General features: G+C 42.3%; 1 protein-coding gene across 1 annotated transcript; it reads right to left on the bottom strand.

Moving 5' to 3' along the window:
• Positions 1–86: 86 nt before the first annotated feature.
• On the bottom strand, positions 87–18,591 carry LOC137909104 (cadherin-like protein 26). The gene is made up of 25 exons (XM_068753529.1): positions 18,549–18,591; positions 13,093–13,242; positions 12,343–12,492; positions 11,363–11,644; positions 7,561–7,612; positions 5,836–5,884; positions 5,083–5,139; positions 4,897–4,989; positions 4,654–4,809; positions 4,428–4,575; positions 4,155–4,324; positions 3,912–4,040; positions 3,654–3,839; positions 3,282–3,550; positions 3,040–3,185; positions 2,728–2,958; positions 2,423–2,644; positions 2,194–2,315; positions 2,048–2,122; positions 1,562–1,627; positions 1,305–1,379; positions 918–953; positions 741–812; positions 317–509; positions 87–109 (listed from the first exon to the last, which is right to left on the bottom strand). Exons 1-25 carry the CDS (start codon positions 18,589–18,591, stop codon positions 87–89), a joined length of 3,195 nt encoding a protein of 1,064 aa, XP_068609630.1.
• Between the last annotated feature and the right edge of the window lie 1,177 nt (positions 18,592–19,768).

Here is a 19,768-nt window from a genome sequence, read left to right as displayed (position 1 = left end):
ATGATGTCTGTGGTCATCCAGGTCATGGTTGATGCAGCTGAATCTATTCAACACCAAGGTCCAACCATGATTTCAACCAAAATCCCTCATGACTCTGCTTTTAGTGGCACTAAAATAAGGGAAGAATTAAGATTGGGCTTACATGTATGAGAGCCAGATAGCGTACAGCTTTTACGAGGAGATGTTCCAAAAACATATCCCAAACATTTTTGTATGTCTTTTCCCCCGATGATCCAGGCAGGTCAATCGATGATCACCACCTCAAAGTAGGGGCAGAGAAGTCCAACAGGGAGCCTTTAAACCGGTGCGTATCTACCTGTCGGCTGACAGATGCCTCCCAAGGTCTTGAACTTTGGTCCCAAATCATTCAGAAATGTCACATCGTTGTCCAGGTTGCTCAGCGACATCCGATCCAGAGAATCACATCTGCTGCTCTGCCCTTCGTACGTATACTGGTGGGGCTTGTACTCCAGGTAGTCTGTGTGATGTCCATCAACCATGCTCAGGCACTGCGTCATCGAAAAAAACACACATTTCAGCGTTTCTAACAGTTTCATTAGCATTAAGTTGAATTAGAGCCCATTCGCTCCAGTCAGTGCTGTGCAGAATGAGCAGGTTATTTTATTTACTCATCAATAAAAATGGCTGCATTCCTCGTTTTTTTTATGGAACTTTTATCCCAAGTGTTTTATGACTCATTCAACGCAGCAAAGCACTAAAACCGAGACGGCGCCTCTTACCCTGTTGAGTTGGTCCTCAAGGAACTGATTTGACCGCATGCTGAGAGCGCCACTGTACATCGACGAGCGTCCCTGTTCACAGAGAGACGCGTTCTGAGCCCTAACTACATTCTGAATATGTATTACAAAATGTCAAAAGCATTTAAAACATACAATTCAACAAAGAGCACTACTTACATAGGTGTTGCTCCTGCCCGCCGTCCACTTAGAGTACTGCAATTAAATAAGTACACAGATTCAGATCTCCTCACTTGAGCCTGTCTGCTGGTTGCTATAATTGTGGGGTTATTTCTTTAAGAGATGGCAAATACTAGTTTTCATTTTATAAGAGAGAATCCATTTATATGCATCAGCTTAGATTAGATTTATCTGTCTGTGATCCAGATCGGGTTTGAGACATCATGAGAACAAGTTGAGAGACAAATAAAGGCCACGTTGTGCGGCTCATCATTAAAACGGAGGCTGTAGCACTCCCTTGTGGACTTGAGAAGGTAGTGTGCAAATGCAAAGCAAAAATTCACCAGGAAATGTATGAGAAAAAGAATCGGATGGGCAGTCACTCACGTTGGACTGTCCCGTCTGTCCTCTGAGAGTGTCTCTTTGGCGCTGCATGCCCATAGAGCCCATGTTGGCGTTCATCTATTAAACATACAGTAAGCACATTTTCACCCATCGCCTAACCCCATGACTTCAATGTATTGCTTAGGAATCTTTTTTTTTTTTTTTTACCCCACAGCAGAAAGTGCGTCTGTAAATTTAGAATAATTCAGAATCATACAGAGACAAAAAAAAAAAAGAGCATTTGAGGATCAGAAACTCACCGTGGAAAACCGTGAAGTGTTATACGTGTCCATGTCTGCTGCGAATGGAGGGGCCGCCTTCGGCAGCTAGTCGAGCAAAGCAAATGTTATTTCCGTCAGTAACATTCAGAGAGTGTTTCATTCAAATATTTGTGAAGGAAAATGCAGGGAAATAAAACCAGGGCACTAGTTTATGTGCATTAAATTAGCCTAACTGCAAACCCACCCATATGTTTTGCACACTACATGCAATAAACTCAATCATAGCTGTATTTCATTCATGTGTGAATGTGATTCAAATGCTGCAACCGCTTCTACAACAACACTCATTTGTCACTGCTCTGCTTGTCACCAGATTAGTCCTGTCACACATTTTTCTTCAGGACTATGTAAATCTGACTGTTTTCTTTGCCAGAGCTCCTTTGCGTTCCTGTCGAGGGCCTGAATCTGACACACCTGAACCCTGCTTTACACAAAGGCCAGCACAGGTAGGGAGGGTGGAGTTACCTGCATGGTGCCCTGCATTAAGCCGTCTGTTACAGCCGCACTGTTTGACAAGGTCCGTAGCAGACTAGGATCGGCCTGACAGAGAAGAGGGGGGGTGAATGAATTGGGTAAATGACAAAAAGTTTCTGGCCATTGTCTGTACACACCTTGCATTCGGAGACCCCTCCTTCTTGGTTGTACTTGATGAGGGTCTGGCTGCCTTCTTCGTGCAACATGGGAATGTGTTTGAACTCCTTTCCACGATCACATATAAAGAGGAGCAGCAGTACTGCAGACAAACATTTGAAGCATGGCTGAATGCAGTGCATAGTGTGTGCTGTGTGTGTGTGTGTGTGTGACAGGGATTGTGTGTGTTACATTGATTGTCATACTCACACAAAAATAGGAGGATTCCTAGAACCAGTAGCGCAATGGCAGCTGCCCCAAGGCCGGCTGAGGCTGTCCTTTTGCTACGGCAAACATGCGCCTTTTCACAGTCACACACAATTACGGTCAATGTTTCATGCCCGGCCATGTTCTGCTGGTCCCGAATCTCCAGGGGGACCGAGTAGTTACCATAAGGGAGTGGTTTCTGGCTTACAAGTCCACCTTCCTCACCTGGGGAAGAATGTGAAGAATAGTGAATGCTGGTGTTTCAACTGGAACTGTTTATGGAAGGATGGCTAGAAAGTAGCGCTAACCAAAGGCAGGCTCCAATTTCCATCGCTCCGCCACAGTTTTGTCATCTCCCCCCAGGGAGAAGGTGAAGGGTCCGCTAAAAGGAGGGGCGTCGGCATCTTTGACAGGAACCATGACCTTGTTGTCCTTGTTTCCACACAAAACCACATGTTTGTTGACCAGCTGAGGCAAATTGTCATTGGCATCCCCCAGGTGGATCCGGACAGTGCCTGTACCCGTAGCGGGGGGCTCACCTTGGAGACCACAGGAAGGGAACAAGAGCAACGTTAACATGTTTTTGTTTACCAGAGATAAACAACATGTCTTCTTCATACCATTGTCTATGGCACCGATGAGGACTTTGTATGCGTCTGTGCCATTGAGATAGGACGACTCTCTGTCCATCTTCTTAGCTGATATGACGTGTCCTGTGTTTTTATCAATGGTCACCCACTGAGCTGGATCTTCTAACACCACATACCTGTTGGCAAATGTACATTTTTTATTCTCGATGCGACAGCAAACCCAGCGGGCGCACAGCAGGCGCACAGCGGGCGCACAGCGGGCGGACACCAACCTGATCTGCGATGCATCAGAGTCCACATCTGTAACCTCCGGAGTGTATAACACCTTCCCGGGCTTCTCCTCTTCTTTGTGGTACACGTCAGCTGGATCCTTTGTAAACTGAGGCGGGTCATTAAGATCGATCACACGGACCGTGATGTTGACGGAATCATCAGGCGGGACCGCGACTACTTTTGATTTATCTTCACAAACAAAAATGGACTCCTCGTTCTTCACTCCGATCTGCAGGACATTTAAACTTGACCTCTCGTAATCCTTCCCCTGGAAGAGACATACGCGTTTGGGCTATTTCCAGCTGCTTATGATAAATGGCAGAATTGTTTCTTGGCCACTGAGAAATGAAAAACGAAAAAAGCAGAATTACCTTGACGACGCTCAGAATACCCTCATTTGTTTCGGGATCTGTTTCAATCTTGTAGTTTCCTTCCTCGTTCCCTTTGATGAAATAGTATTCGGCACGCCATCCCGGAGAGCCTGGAGTGTCTTTGTCCACGACTGATACTCTCAAAGCGTCGTCTTTGGTGGCTGATTCATTTACCGACACTTGGTACTGGACAGGCAGAGCAGTTTCATCATTAGCCTCATGCGTCACTCATACAGTTATCAGGATAATCAAATGTACCTGTCTCTCCTTGAACATTGGCAGATGAGTGTTTGAATCTACCACATTCAGAGTAATGACAGCCGTGGAGGAAAGGGAAGGTGTTCCGTGATCTTTTAATTGAACAGTAACTTCATGCTTTTTAACTTTCTGAAAAAAAGCCAAAGAGATTTTTCTTTTTTCTTTTCTTTAAATAACGCATATTCTGATAGCAAACCAGTGTGTGTGTGCATTTCACACAAAAAAGGGTCACCAAGTACTCACATCATAGTCAAAACATCCTTCAACGGTGAGTTGGGCCCTTCGATCGCTGATCCGTTTAAAACCAATGACGGGAACCTTTGGGTTGTATGAAAGCACGGTGAGGTCGACCAGGGAGTTAGTGGTGTTCGGCTGATCTCTGTCCACGAACTGCAGCAGCACTGGCAAGTAGCCTTCCGAGGGTATAGGGAAGGAAAGAAGGAAGGTTACCTTTTTGTTCTGATATGTGACAAGCAGAAAACATGCATATGATTTTAACCCTTTACGGGTACTCACCATTTGGTGTACTTTCCTTCACATTAACTGTTCGTTCAAGATTTGAAAATGTAGGTGCGTTGTCGTTGATGTCCTTTAGTTCCACGTCAAATGATAGCTGCCTATCCATTGGCTTTTTGGTCCATTTGTTAAGGAGATCAAACTGGATCTGCGGGTACAGTCGCTCATTTAAAACTACTTTTAGTAAATCAGTGGGATTGGGATTGGGATCCCTGTGCCGGCTCACGTGAAAGGGTTTGCTGTATGTCTCTCTGTCGATTGGCTTGTGAGCGTAGACAAAGCCCTTCTCCGGATCGATGGAGAACACGCCCAGCGGGGCGCAATCCACACCCATCCCCCTGATACGAAACTCATGTATGTTTCCCGTCATGTTGTTAAACATCTGGATTCAGGATGGGAAACACCTTGCTGTTATTATTTACACGATGACCTGTCACACTGATTTTCAACACATTTTTATTTTTTTTACCTGTGAAATTAATTTGGGGTATGGTCCAGGATCTTCCTCCCCCAATTCAATCGTAGACAGAACCCACCTCCTTTTGGAACGTTTCAAAAGCTCCTGTTCAACCCACAATGTGTGTAGATCAAAATTACATTATCATCTCTGCTAGCAGAAAAAGATTTAGCCAAAGTTTGCAATTTGAAACGTTACCCGTTTCAAGCGTCTCCTGAGGCCACAGCAAGAGTTGTCTATGGCAGTTAGTCCAACCTAAAAAAAGAAAATATTAAAGTGATACGTATTCTCAACTTGTCGGAGCCACGCAGACGACATCAATATAGTTTTACTTTTTAAAACTTTTTTTGCTGTCTAAACTCTTGACCCAAGGAGACTCTCAAACTAAACTAAGTTAATATTAAAGTAGAAATATGACAGTAAGAGATGGAGCTATAAAGGTAGAGGACAAGAAGGCTAGCAAGGTTTAGTTCCACGGAAATAAGTTCAACGAAGTCTGATTTGCCATTGAGAGGTCGTCTTTTGAGGTCAAACCTCAAAAGATGTGGCTGCCAAAAGCACGGCATCAGGATTTAACATTATGACCCATGGATGGATGGACTGTAACCCATTCAAGGCTGTTAAACTCACGAATGCAGTGCTGCTCTGTGCATTTAGCAGCGTATGTTAATTACTTCTGCAAACTGTATTTTTATGATGCAGTAAACAGAACTGTTTTATTTCATCTGCTCTGAACTAATTAAAACTATTTTGTACATAGGCGCTCAGTTGTTTCAAAGACAAGCAATTGCAAGGGACATACTGTATCTCTCAGAAATGTATTTTGTGTTAAAAATACGTGAGCTTTCACTTTGTTTTCTTCATTGGTACTTTAAAATAAAAATTAAAAAAAGATATATTCTATAGAATAAGTTACACACACTGAAGAGAAATAAAACATTCAGGCCTTACCAGCAAGAGAAGGAAAAGAGTCCTCATCTTGGTCCGCTCTGGTGTAATCCTGCATGAGAAGACAAAAAAGAAAGAGTAAATTTCAGCAGGAGCCGAGGACAAGGAAGACAGCCCACAATGCCCGCAGGCGGGAGGTTGGCCGACTTTGGAGTTGACAAAGGTATGTTTGTGCAAGACGCGCTGTTATGTGCATTATTAATTGCTGTGTTGACGTCTAAGTCTTTGTTGGATGAGACCAGTTGGAGCCGCATTCAGCTTGCTTTGTTACATTCGAATATTTTGTGACAGAGTAAACAATAAAGGTGTGAGGAGGAACTCTGTGAGGAGTTCTTGCTATGCTGAGCAACGGGGATCGGTTCAGGTGAAAGTCCCTCTCGTGCATGGCCTTCATGTCATGCAAATGTGGCTCACCGCAGCATCATATATGCTCTTTAAGCATCAGATGACAAACTCAAATAACATTTTAATCCAGTTTACACTCTAAAATCATAAGATTATAACAACATTGCATTGTTTTATTCAACTCACCCAATGCAACTTCAATCGGCGGGTTGTGGTGCCTCTCAGTCTGTCACCGATTCTGTAGCATGATGCTGTGGGAAGTACAGCTCCCATCTGTAAAGAGGTTGGATGGCAAAATATTTGAGTGTTTATACACACCCACACTTGAGTCGACTTAACCTTAACAAATTGGTCCGTGATCCATTTGGGAAAAAGAACAGAGATGGGATAAATTCCGTGTAACATAAATCAATTGGTTATGAAATCAACATTTTTGCAGGTTATCCACTTTTGCAGTTTGCACTCATTGTTTTGAGAAATGCACTAACTGCTGTGCAAATGTTAATAGTGATGTGAGAAAAGCATCAAAGCAACTGAGAGAAACTGTAAATGAACCGTCTAATGTGAGTGTGATTGGACGTTTGTCTTAATATGTACGACCTTGCGATCAACTGGTAACTTTTCCAGGGTGTATCCAGCCTCCAGCCCAACAGCAGCTGGGATAGGCTGGATAAATCCGAACTCAGTGAAAAGTTTTCGCAGATTAAAAACCAAATCTGCTTTGCTCATCAGTGTGTTATGCCAATATATTCAATTTAATTTAATGTCAATGTTGCTTTGAAAACAGATACAAAAATTTTGGAAGCAAAATGCGCTCCTCCCTTTAGCCATACCCTGAGGTCCATTTAGCCTTCTGCGTGAGAAGCTGCAAACAACTTTTAATGTGCCATTAATTCACGTATGTGACATTTGTGCATAATTAAGCCAGCCAAACCTGATTCTGCTGCCAGTGCAGTAACTCTGCCATTATTAACTCATTCAGCACCAGCCATTGACGGCTCTGCCATTCGCTCAGTACCGGCGGTTTTTGCTAATTTTGCCCTATAATTCAAGACCCACAGAACATTATGTACGTTGACTATGCAAACACCGAACCTGCCAAATGGAAGCTTCTTTCACCAGCTTGGTCCTACCGTCCTACAGAGAAAACGAGCTTTTTTTTTTCAGAGAAACATTTCAAGCAGATCGCTGACTTTGACTCTAATATTTATTGCTTTAGTGACACATCACACATCTCAACAGTTGTTTACTTCTAGAAAACAATAAACACAACACTGAGAAAGAGACACAAAGGTATAGATTTATTTGGACGTATACGTTTCTGTATATAGTGAGTTACGATGACTGTCAGAATTATTTTCTCCAGACTTGATGCAATCTGACAAAAAGGCATTCTGGGGAATAGGGGGCTGAGGTTGAGTTTGGTCGTAAAAACCTAAATGCAGAAATCAGAATTTCATCAACAACAGAAAAGCAAAAAGAGAAGAGTTTGACCAGTTTTAGCACCAGATTCATCATGAAGGGGTTAATCTGATATGCTTCAGACACAAAATCAACATTTTAATTAACAGCGCTGTTTGGTTTTTTTCCCAACAAATAAAGAATCAAGTGTCACCATAAAAATAAAGATAAAACTTGTGACTGCATTGATGGTGGCACATTTAGCTGGAACATCCAAAGCATTTAGCTTGATTGCAAAATAAATAAAAATGAAATGTTTGGACAAACATTTTTCAAAGTCAGCGACTTTTTGAACAAATTTACATCGAAGTTTGAATCCACCGAATCTTTAAAGCAGGGACACAAATATCAAACATTTAGTGGGACCAAAACGAAATTAAAATTAGAAACGTTTCCCCATTCTTTAAAAACATAACGCTTCATGATCTTTCAAATTCATGTTGTCACTTTGCAGCCCTCTGGCCTAATCATTTATTCATTTTGTCACCTCCTTCCCAACAGGTGTAGCTGATCAGCAATCAGTGCTCATAAAGAGGGGAAGTTCCAGCTGCTTCTGTCTCTTTCCTCATTCTGGCCTGCAGCTGTGGAGACCTTGTTTGCGATCATGAGGGACCTCATGTTTTTTTTGTGTGTGTGATTTCCACCTCATTTGTATTTTTGGTGGGTCCTGTCATCCTGATTTCAGGCTTTGGTTCAGGTGTTTAGGTTTTCGTGGATAGGGTAGAGGTCAGATGTGGGCTGGACTGTGACGGCTCCCCATCTTTTGTTCATTTTGGCTGGCCCACCAGTGGTTAGTTAATGAAGGAGGAGGCAGGCCTTGCTGAATATTTAATAGGCTCTTTGGGTTTTAAGTCTGTCTTTGTTTCAAAATAATAAATAAAAAAATATGTTTTGGTTTTGTTTTGTGTTTTCCAAAGTTTGTTACTCGTCTGTACGAGCCGGGTCATGGGGGGGGTGGGTTAATATGCATTTATGTGAAATAGACCTTTAAAATAAATGAGATGTCTTCACATTGGTGTATAGCAAAGGGTTTTTTTTTTTTTCTTAAATTGGAATCTAAGAGCTGTGACATCATTAACATACTCTAGATTAATTTTAATGCTATGTCAAATACTTTTAGTGGGTTTTAATAGATTATAGAAGATCTTAGTGAACATTTGAGTCATTAAATATAGATTTAAGTACCCAATATATTCAAAACAAGAAATTCAGTAAGCGGAAAATCAATGATGTGGTGACTAATGTTGAGCAATTATTGCCGTGAAACACCCACGAGTCCAGCAAGGAGACAGATAATTGACAAATGAGCTTAAACATGAATCAAATTGAATGATTTAATATTTTTATATAGTTGGAAGTCATGAATAAGAGGTAGTTGTTTGGTCCCTGGTGACCTTGACCAAGGAGCAGTAAAAGTAGAAAAAGCGCTCTGACCTTTCTGAGTTTTATTAAACTATAGGCAAACCCGTCAAACTGCACAAACTAGTAAGATCAATCCACAGCGGGGACAACAACTTGATCATAAAACTGAACCCGACTCCGGGTTTGTCCGTCAGCTTTGAAAGGCAGACTCATTATTTTTCAGTTCAAACAATAGCCGTGCTCCTACATGTGCAATAGAACAGGAAGCACTTTATTCCTGATTTCACTCCTGATTGCTGTTGCATTGTTAATTTTTAATTTCAATTGTGTATCGTCATAAAATCCTCTGGCATAAAAATCAACAGGCCAAAAAAAAATTACCTGGGCATGTGAATATTGTTTCATATTGCTGACTACTCTGAAAGGAAAATGTTGGAATGCTGTTGAGCCAAAGATAAAGGGAAATGGTAACACGACACCAGCAGCAATAAATTCAAGAGTTTTAATTGTTTTCTTTGTTTTTACTAACCTCATAGAACATTTTTTCAAATGGGAAGACATCTACATCATGATAACAGTGTAAAAACTTTGTTTTGGATGTACCCATAGGCTCTATGCCGGGTTTTACTTTATTTTTATTTTTTTTACAGCCCACACCCACATAGACACACCCATACAAGCATACAAACATTACTCTAAGTGTCGAATTAAATGAAGGAGTGACTCATTCACCCTCCGCATAGACATGGACGCGTAAATCTTGAATGACATCTTGAGTAACTTGCTGTTAAGACCATTTGTCTGCTGCATAATTCAACAATGCATCGTTTTGTCATATAGAACTAAAGTCACTTACAAAAACAAAAATGACCTTTATTAACAGACACATTTCCAGTTAAGATTTCTGTAATTAGTTTGCACATGCACGGAGCAATAGAGCCGCATGTCTCAAAACGCAAACGGAAAATGCATGATCCCGGCGCTTAAACTGCATCTTTTGTGCTTTAGATATCAGCAGTCAGATCATCTTTTAAGCCCTGCTGTCAGCGTGACGTTTTAATCATTTTCTACTAAGAATCTCTTTACAGTTTACTGCAATGTCTTTTCTGAAAGCATCATGACGAAATGGAGTTTGAGGAAGTCTGCATGATATCTGTAGCCCAAAAAAATACACTGCTTGGAATCCTACTGCTAGGAATGACTTACTGTATGTCTGCTTGAAAAAAAAGAAACATTTAATGAGAAGTCTCGTCTTTGCTGAGAAACATAAATCATTTTCTTATCAAAGTACAGTTTTATGAATAAGTGCTTTTTTGAGGATTTCTGCTCTATGAGCTCTATTAAGATTTATAATTGCTATAATTTAAAGTAGAACAAAAATCAAAGGGTAACAGAAGTCAAATGAGGAATACACATTGTGTGGATTTTTTTCTTTCTTTCCCACAGACATGCTAGCTTGGCAAACAACAACTGCAGGAGTTAGGTGAGTGCTAGTGTGGTTGTCTGACTCATCACATGAACATTGTGCTGGTTTGTACTTGACTGATATCCATGTTTGATGCATTCACCCTAACTGGAAATATTCTGTAAGGGGTAGAGGAGGACAACGCTTGAGTGCAGGGAGCATGCAGGAGGAGGAGGTCGATGTCCGTGCAACATCCTCAACATGTCGACTCCAGACAACGTCCTGCATGTGGGTTCAGTTTGGCAGTACACAAACATCGACATAACAGAGTATATATTTAGATATTTGCATCTTCAGGGTTGCAGTTCTTGTGTGAATCCGACTAAAGTGTCCACCTTGTGATTTGTTGTCCAGGATGCATGAAGTCTCTTGACATCAACTCCAGGTTCCCTGCAATTCCCAAACGAGTGCCATTGATAATTAATATTTGCACATTGTCTTGGGTTTCCATTTCCCTCGCATGTGTATGCATTTGTTCTCTCACCATGACTTTACCTGCCTCTATTTTATTTTACTTTTTTTTACTTATTTTTACTAAAGAGCTGTGGCTGCTGAACCATTCCTGTGTGGCTGTTTGGCACCGGTGCTTCCAAGACACAAAACGGCCATGCGAGGAGTTTACCTCAGGCGGGAAGGAGCGAAACTGCACAGGAGCATGTCAGTGCATGGAAATGGGATGGCCCATATAATCCGTTAGCAGTGTGAACGCCAAGAAAATTGGATTGTCACCAGAGAGATGAATCTCACCAGGAAAAATACACCCGGGAAAACATAAAAAGAACAGCGCAAATCACAGCGGGCAGGTCGACCATGCAAGGACCCCCCCCCCCCCCAAAGAAATGTAAAGTGACAAAGAGAGAGAGAGAGCATGAAACTCAGTCTTTTATGAAGATTTACTTGTGAGGCATCTTTCCTCCTCCTCCTCCTCCTCTGTTTCTTCATCCCTGGTGTGGGGAACTGAGGTCAGAAGTAGGGTGTCGACTTGGACTTCTTCATCATCCGACTGGATCACAGGTGTGTCGACTCCACCCGCACTGGTGTCACTGGAACCAGATGACGTGGAGGACATGCGAGACTTTGATCCACCTTGAATTTCGTTTTGCCGTTCCATAGGCATATTCTCCTTGTAGACCACCTCTGCATCTTCATCCTCCTCTTCCTCGTCGTCATCTTCAGCCTCTGTGGAGAGAGGTTGTTGTAATATTTCTGTGCTAGTTCTGCCAGGGATGGTTCTTAAAAAAGGTTCCGCTGCATTCTTCAATGTTGCCCAATACAATACAATACTTCATTAACCTGTCCCTTGGAGGGCAATTTGGTTTACAGCAGTTTGAACTGCCGCTGGTCGCAGCGTGTGCATGCACCCGGGCGATGCGGGTGAAGTGTCTTGCCTAAGGACACAACAACAGTGTACACACGTGCCTGAGCCGGGGATCGAACCGCCAATGCGGCTGGCCAAAGCTAACATTTGCTGTTGTAGGACGACCCTCTCGACCACTGCGCCACTGTCGCATGTTAACGATGAATGTGGCTGGTCAAAGCTAATATTTGCTGACTCATGATGAAACTAGATCAAAAGAAGAGTTTGTAGTTCTCCAAAAATGGCATGAAAGCTTATAGAAACCTTTAGTAAATAACTTTGGAGGTTTAGTTTATTATGTTTTTATTTTTATGTTATATTTGGCCATATAATAGTTAAAGAACCAGATGAATGATTAAGAGAACATTTTTGTCGACTCACAAAATAGCAGTGTTATATCTCAACGTCTGGAATTTGTGCTCTGTTAGTGGCCTACTTTTGTAAAAATTAATACGTGGGATTAAAGGGTGGTTCTGATGAATGTAAACACGAGCATTGGGTCAGTTTTGGCTCAGTTCACCTGCAAATGGAGAGGCCAGCGCTCCTTCATCTGCCCCTGAGCCTGAGTTGAGGAACACATCGAGGGCCTCTTGGTCAGAGATGTCCATCAGGTCCATCTGCTCCAGGACGTCCACGTTCACCTCCATAGAAGAGATGCTTCCCATGGGAGCTGGGGATACGGGAGGAGCAGCAAATGCAACTAGAGATATAGTTTTGAATTTATGTCCAAGAAAAGCATGATGTCCAGACAGATTAGAAACACAAAAGCAGGTTTTTGAGTTCTTGTCATAGTTATCTTGATTATGTTAATAAATACTGATAACAGAGCTGAGTATGTGCCCAGAAAAAAATTGCAAAATCTTCTCTGCTAGCACCAAACAACTTTTATTTGATGTTGGTATTATTTAGAGATTCTGGTACCCCGGGTGCTGCTTCAAAGTGTAAAAGAGATGTGAAGAATGCTTTGCTGGTTGCTGCAGCACATGAGAAACATGACAATCCCATATGTCCACGGTCCGGAAACAAATTCTCTCCTACAAGATGACGACAATTCCCTGGCGTTCATCCGAGACTACCTCCAGAATTTGGGAGTAGAAAGGATGGATGAACTCTGGTGGGATCAGCTTTGGCATGCTATTTGTGTCAGAGTGACCAGAATAAATAAGAATAAATATTCTTTTATAGACTTGAACGGGGACCAAAGTCGAGTTCTCACGGACAGAAATGTGATCGCTCTTTCCATAAACCTTAAGAACAGACAGTGACTTACGTTTCCTGCAGTCAATCTGCAGGTGAGAAGAGGGAAGATAGTTGTCCACATCTTGCTGGTACACTTCTTCAAAAAAGCGCTGTCTCTCCCTCAGCTTCAGGTGCTGGCCAGAATCATTATCCAGCATCCTCTGAGAGGTACCCGTGTCTACTGATCATTACAAAGAGACACAAAACATTCACGTAAATGTTGTTTAATGACACTTGTTTTGTCTAATTCAGCCTTATTTTGTGAATCTCAACTCAGTTTCCCTTTGCTGTACAAAGAGTTTATATTCTCACCTAGAGCTCATTAACCCGGTCATTAAGTTACAGATTAGTAACCATGTCATCACCAAAGGCAAAGGGTGCCTCTCAAAAAGTGAGATTAAAAGATGCATTTAGATTATTATTGTTTGCAATAAAACAATAATGGCTAAAACCGAACTGGCTTTCTGTTTGCAAGCAGTGCAGAAAATAAATATTTGAAGGTCTCGTCAAGAAATATAAAAGCCGCAGGCATTCTTTGTTTATTGCGAGTGCAAGAGCCAATTGTTGGCCTGATCTAGAAATATGCAACTGAATGTTTGAATGTACTGATATGGAAAGAAAAAGTCATAATTGTGTTTAATATATGAATAAAGTGTAATCGAGAATAATGAGGCATTAAGAATTACTTCAATTAATTTCTTCCTAATTCTCACATTTCTTTTAACTTCTTATCTTTTCTCTCAATCTTTTTTCAGAAAAAAAACATTCATGCCTTCAGTGGGATATTTGTGGTCATGATCGAGCATCACGAAGAAGAAAAAGAAAAAGATGATCAAGCATCACAGCACTTAAAACGCTATATGATGTCAATGAGGATTTGAAATGGGTGCATCACATAATACATCAATCATGATTAGACAAATATTTGGGTCTCACCATGACACAATGGCATGGGAACCTGCCCTTTGCTCTGCTATGAAGATAATATTAACTGTACTTTCTTCTTCGGATTAAAGTAATTATGTAAGTGGTAAAGTAATAGTTGCAAATGTCAATACACCATTGCATAAAGTGCAGTACATGTTTGGTTGTTTTGGAAAAACGCCAGATTTGCAGGTCTGTGCACACATTTTCATCTGCATCATCCTACTCCTCGCTTGCTGTTTGTAGACTTTGTGGGCAACCAAGTGGGTCCATGAAAAACCGGTCAGTTGCTGCAAATTTTGCAGCATGTCTTAAGATCGAGTAATTTATACATGGCATTACCGAGATGCATCTTTTTTATGCATATCAGTGTGTAATAATAATAACAACAGACATCTGTCCTTAAATTTGCCTCCCGGCAGTGACCTCTGCCAGGCTGACCATCTGCAGTTGTGTAACGGTGCTGACATCCTCCTCAGCACACACTGTTCCCTCACCGCCCGGGCTCCATGAGCTGACACTTTGACTCATGTCAAAGTGCATCGTGCTTCCATGTTTCGTGACACACACGTGTGTGTGTGTGTGTGTGTGTGTGTGTGCACAGTCACATTAACGCAATCCTTTTATGTGCATATTTACGTGTTGGAGCTTGCATGGTGGCATTTGATTTTCTGTGAATACTACTAGAATGCAACTTTTCTGGAGACACAAGCGAGTCAATCTGTCCTGGGGGGAGGGCCCTCTTTATTCTATTATTTAACCCGGCTGTGAAGGCAGGAAACTATCTGTGTCCCACCTTCCAGCTGCTGCATTGATCCCTGAGCTGCTTTCGGTTGGCAGCAGTGGAGCCTGAAGTCGAGCAAACTGGCTCCTATAGGCTGCAAGAGGAAAGACTAAGCTGATGATGATGACGATCTCTATCAAGCTACATATCCAGTGGCCATGCTCTGCCCACACGCAAGCTCAGCTGCATGTCTACATCTGTCTACCGCTTCCTGGGACAGAAACATGTACGTAATAATTTGACTCATCCAGACAACCTCAAAGTTCTCTTCTTCCAACCTGCTGTGAAAGTTGTGTAGGAAGGCCGCTAATGTCACATCACTTTAAAGCTCTGTTTCAGAGCCAGATGGGGTTTGAATATCCGCCAGGGAGGGGGGGGGGGGGATCCCTGCAATCGTCGTGTAGCTGATATTTGCTCTTACTCAAGTACAAATATGAGCAAGAGCAAAAAAAATATTGCTCAGTCCAAAGAAATAAAAGAAAGATAATGTTGAAACTAAAATGCACGGAAAAATCCAGAACTCCACAACCCCAACTTAGGAATCTTGCTATGGTGACACCTTATCATAGTAGAATGATGAGTAGTTAGCTTGACATGAAGGCCGATGGTGAAAACATGATCGTCATACCAGTCAGTAAAAGGCAGACTGGGGATGGTCATGCTTCGCCACAGTAGGATGTAGAGGGGGGGAGAAAATCATGCATTCATGTTATCATCATCTCAAAATGTAAACATGTGTTGCTTCTAAAACTCTCTTTCTCTCTCTCTCTCTCACTCACACACACACTCACAGACACACACACAACAAGCAAACAAGCGGCACCTATCACAACCTCCCCCAGCATTGCTGTTCACGGCAAGTTTGTACTCGAATCGATGTATGCAAGGCCAGATGAAACAGCTCTTCATCTCATTCAGCTTTCAGCCGGCTGCTTTGATACTAAAGCTACTAAATATAGGTCACATGGAACAGATTTACTGTGGGCCAAGGAACAAAGACCAGCTCTGATAGCTGACTGAAGCTTTGTTAGAAAGGCGCTGGGTCTTGCACTATTAACAGGCATGGCCTCCAGCAACAGAAGAAGAAACTAACAAACAGGAGCAAAAATGAAAATGTTTCTTTTATTGTGTGTGTGTGTGTGTGTGTGTGTGTGTCTTGACACTACGCTGAAAAATATCACAGGTTGGTTACAGTGGTAAAAACAATAATGTTTGAAAATAAAGCTACAATTAATAATGCAGTAAGACTGCTGCAAGTGTCTGAGACCTTCAGGTCATAACTTCTCATCGTTGCCCTCGGAGACGGGAGCAGTGCGTCATTAATCTGTTCAGGGACGACGTCTATGATTAAGCATGTCTAATAAAGCTCAGAGCCATGCTGTGCTTTCAGTTTTGAAGGTTCTACTTCCTGTTTTATTTTGATAGGCTTGTTCTCCGTGATGCGCCATTTGAATGGCAAATCCTGTTGCCTTATCCTGCAATCGGTTTTGACCAGCTTTAGTCTTCCTGTGTTTTGCTTTCTTCTCTCTCCTTCTGTGACTCCCATCATGCCAGTTACCGCTGTCAAGGATGTTATGTTTTTACATCTGTCTGTCTGTCTGTCTGTCTGACTGACTGTGTGCAACAAAACTCAAAAATTTACAGTCGGATTTTGATGAAATGTTCAGGGAATGTAGGAAATGTTAGCAGGGGCAGATGGTTACAGTGTTACATAATGCTGGCACGATACAGCATTCTGCGTACATGCATACAGGATGTGAGAAAAGGAAATGTCTGTCACCCGTGAAAGAAGAGTGACTTAAATACATCTCTCGCTCTCGCTCTCTCTCGTTGCTGCGCACCGAAAACCAAATCTGTTCTGAGGTTTTCCTACCTCAGCTGTTGGCAGCTGTTCCCTCCGGTCGTCTACGGCTCAAAGCATTTTGTTCAAAAGGGAATCTTAACTGTCTATAAAAGAGAATCATCTGCTCCGACTGGATTGGGAAAGTGCCATGTCATAAATTTAGGATTTACTGCTATACGAACTGTAAATTCACTTGACAAGCCTTGTCAAGTTGAGACATAGGATGCAAATATGCGGCCTTGTGATTGGTTTGGTTCTTCCATGTGAACGACATCGTTGAACGGACGTCGCCCTCGACATGTTTGTCTCTGCTTTGTTGGTGCTTTTATTCACAACATAACCAGAGTTGGAAAATCAAATGGTTGTTGAAGGGTAAACTTGGCAGATTTCCCAGAATCCTAATTCGCACGTGATTCACACATGATCTCGTGGGAAATTTCATGAATAGATTGCACGATATAGATGTGTGTGTATTTTTAAGGGGGGGGGGGTGATGCAGTAGGTGAAAGTTGAGCTGAAGCACATGATTTTTTTTTATCCTGTCTCCTCATTTTGTTCATAGTCTAATCCTTTGGCGTCTTTCGTCGCTGTGCTGCTGATAATCCACCCTGCTTCTCTACGCAGTCTCCTTTAAATATGACGCATCCATCTATCGGGTACTTTTGCCCGAGGATGCCGTGAGGAGCTTGTTTTTCTCTTGTTGCCTCTGCCTTACAAGCATCTTTTCCACAATGACAACCTTCAACCTTAAATACATTCACCTGACTGTGCCACATTAATGGTGCAGTCACAAATCAACAGTCCCGCGACGTACCCTGGATGAAGGGGGGGGGGGGAGTGGTCCCATATTGAACCATACGGTCACATGGCGAATCATTCAACCCCCTTGCGGGAAGTGAAAAAAGAAGATCCCATGATGATCTTTCTCTGGTTTTGGCACGCACAGAGGCTGGGTGGAGTGTGAGATGGAGCTGATAAAGCAGTTGTGCTGCATGGCCGGTCACATCTGACAGCCCATCTCTCCCGACCTCCACCCCTCCTCTCCTGCAGCTCCCACTTCCCCTTTGGGAGCAGATGATGGTGTTGCCCAACTCTCTGCAAAGCGACATCATTTTTATTTACCAAAGCGGACCGCTACTCTCTTTTGGTCTCGGGACCACAGTGGTTCCTCAGGCATAAATCATTTATGAGTGAGACCACTGCATGACAACAGGAGCCCACCTCGCCGTGGTTACCCCCCCCCCCACAGAGCTCATGCGTAATGCTCTGCTTCTCATCCCAGCACAGAAACATATTCATAAAAAACAGAATGGGAAAGTAACAACTTATTCTTGCCACAAAACTCTGATCATGTGAGATATTTTTTTTCTGATCAGAAAGGAAGACAACATTCTTCTGGCAAGCAGGTTGTTGTTCAAGTTTCTTCTGTTGTTCTATATAAAGATCTTCCTCCTTCTGCTGAGTCAGAACCTAACAAGCACTTATTATCCCTTCACTGTGACTAAACCTTGTCTGCATCAACAATGAGGCTGTCATGCTAACCTGGTTAAAAAGAGATGGGCCAGTGGCTCTAATTACTTTGGCTTGTGGAGACCAAGAAGATAGAGACTGAAACATATGTAATCTTGTTTATTTTTCTATAGAGTGGTGATTTAATGAATTCCTGAGGGACCAAACACATCAGACATGCAGTGTCCATAGTGTATGCAACAGTGCAGCTAATAATAATTTGTAAAAGCTCTGTAATGCAAAACTAAACACATCATGACACAATTGGCTGTTCTGCGCTGACTGATGACATGCTATTCCTGAAGAAAGGAGTAAATTAATGCAAAGAATGAAAAAAAGTACAAAATTGCACACATAGAATGACATTGTTGTCACAGTTCTGCATGTCTGCTCTGCTCACACACTCACATAACTGTTGGTTGCTTACATGCCAGACGTTTGTTGTGGTTGGTCGAGCCGGTGGACGACATGATTCCGAGGATGTGGGGGCTGCCTGGAGGGTGTTGTGCCTGTCGGAGTGTGTGTGGATCTTTTCTCTCCCCTCCTGTCAAGCCTTCAAGGGAGGATTGCTGGTGTGCGAGGCGACTGGTCATCTGGTCATTGCATCCCTTGGCTGGTTTGGCGGCCGCACTATCAGAGTAGTATATTACACTCCTCTCTTCCTCTTCTCCCACTCTGCTCTGCCTTTTTTTTTTTTTTTGCTGTGTTCACTGTCTCCCTTCCCCCTTTCTGATCGCCTTGGTTGTTCAAGATTTTCTCTCTCACCACTTCACACTCATCACCAGCCACCTCTCTGGATCACACACACACACTGTGTCAGGGTTGTAAGGAGCTGTGTAAGTATGGGGGGGGGGGGGTAGTGGGCTACAGTATCGTGGCCTGTACCAAGTGGTGACAACAAGGGGGTCAACAGGATCAGACCTTTTACATAACACAGATTAACAGAGCAGGATTAGACGTCTCCTGGTGCTGTGTTGTGTTATTTTGTCTTTATTATTTATTCACTTTGATGCAGGATGAAAGCTTTAGAAGTAAATTGCCATATGAAATGTACGTAAATAAATCACAGCAGCCTCTCACAGCATGAAAAAATGCAAGCCTCCCCTCACCGTCTTATCTAATAAAAGCTATGTAGTGTTGTAGAATGTTTAATCGTTATTTGCTGTCACTCTGTCCCCCCCCCACGATTTTCCATAATCGTCCAGTCTTTGCAGGGTAGCAGTGAGATGACAGTGCTAGCTGCCACCGCTGTTCTCTAGAACAGTACCATTTCTTAATATTGATTAAAAATTGAAATGTTCAAATATTAAAAAGGGATGAATGAGGTATTTTTGTGCTTCATTGAAAAAGATATAATAACAAATTTATGTTTTTACTTCCATGGGTTTGCAGGAGACTTGGTGCTAAATGATAACACCGTCACGTGGTAATGTCATTTCAATCTGTTAGCTTGCTAGCATTAGCTAATTACCACCAAAAATGCACAGTAGTGCTCAGGAGCATGGAAACGTCAGCTTTGTAATTAAAAAATTATAAATCTCACAAATTGCATAATAATGCAACCAAGCATTAGGGTTTTTATCATTCCATTTGTTAAGGAAACAGAACAAAAATCCTTCCCTGCAGTCTGCAATCCAGGCCTTGGAT

The sequence above is a fragment of the Brachionichthys hirsutus genome, chromosome 2 (genome assembly GCF_040956055.1).
Source record: "Brachionichthys hirsutus isolate HB-005 chromosome 2, CSIRO-AGI_Bhir_v1, whole genome shotgun sequence".
Taxonomy (NCBI): Eukaryota; Metazoa; Chordata; class Actinopteri; order Lophiiformes; family Brachionichthyidae; genus Brachionichthys; species Brachionichthys hirsutus.
Note: the sequence above shows the minus strand (reverse complement) of the source record. Positions and strands in the feature narration are given on the sequence as shown.

Coding starts and splice junctions, on each gene's coding strand:
- LOC137909104 (XM_068753529.1), bottom strand. CDS start 18,591: ATGTCGTCCACCGGCTCGACCAACCACAACAAACGTCTGGCAT. Junction 4,990..5,082: donor TCAGGAGACGCTTGAAACGG/GTAACGTTTCAA, acceptor TGGGTTGAACAG/GAGCTTTTGAAACGTTCCAA. Junction 813..917: donor CGGGCAGGAGCAACACCTAT/GTAAGTAGTGCT, acceptor CTCTGTGAACAG/GGACGCTCGTCGATGTACAG.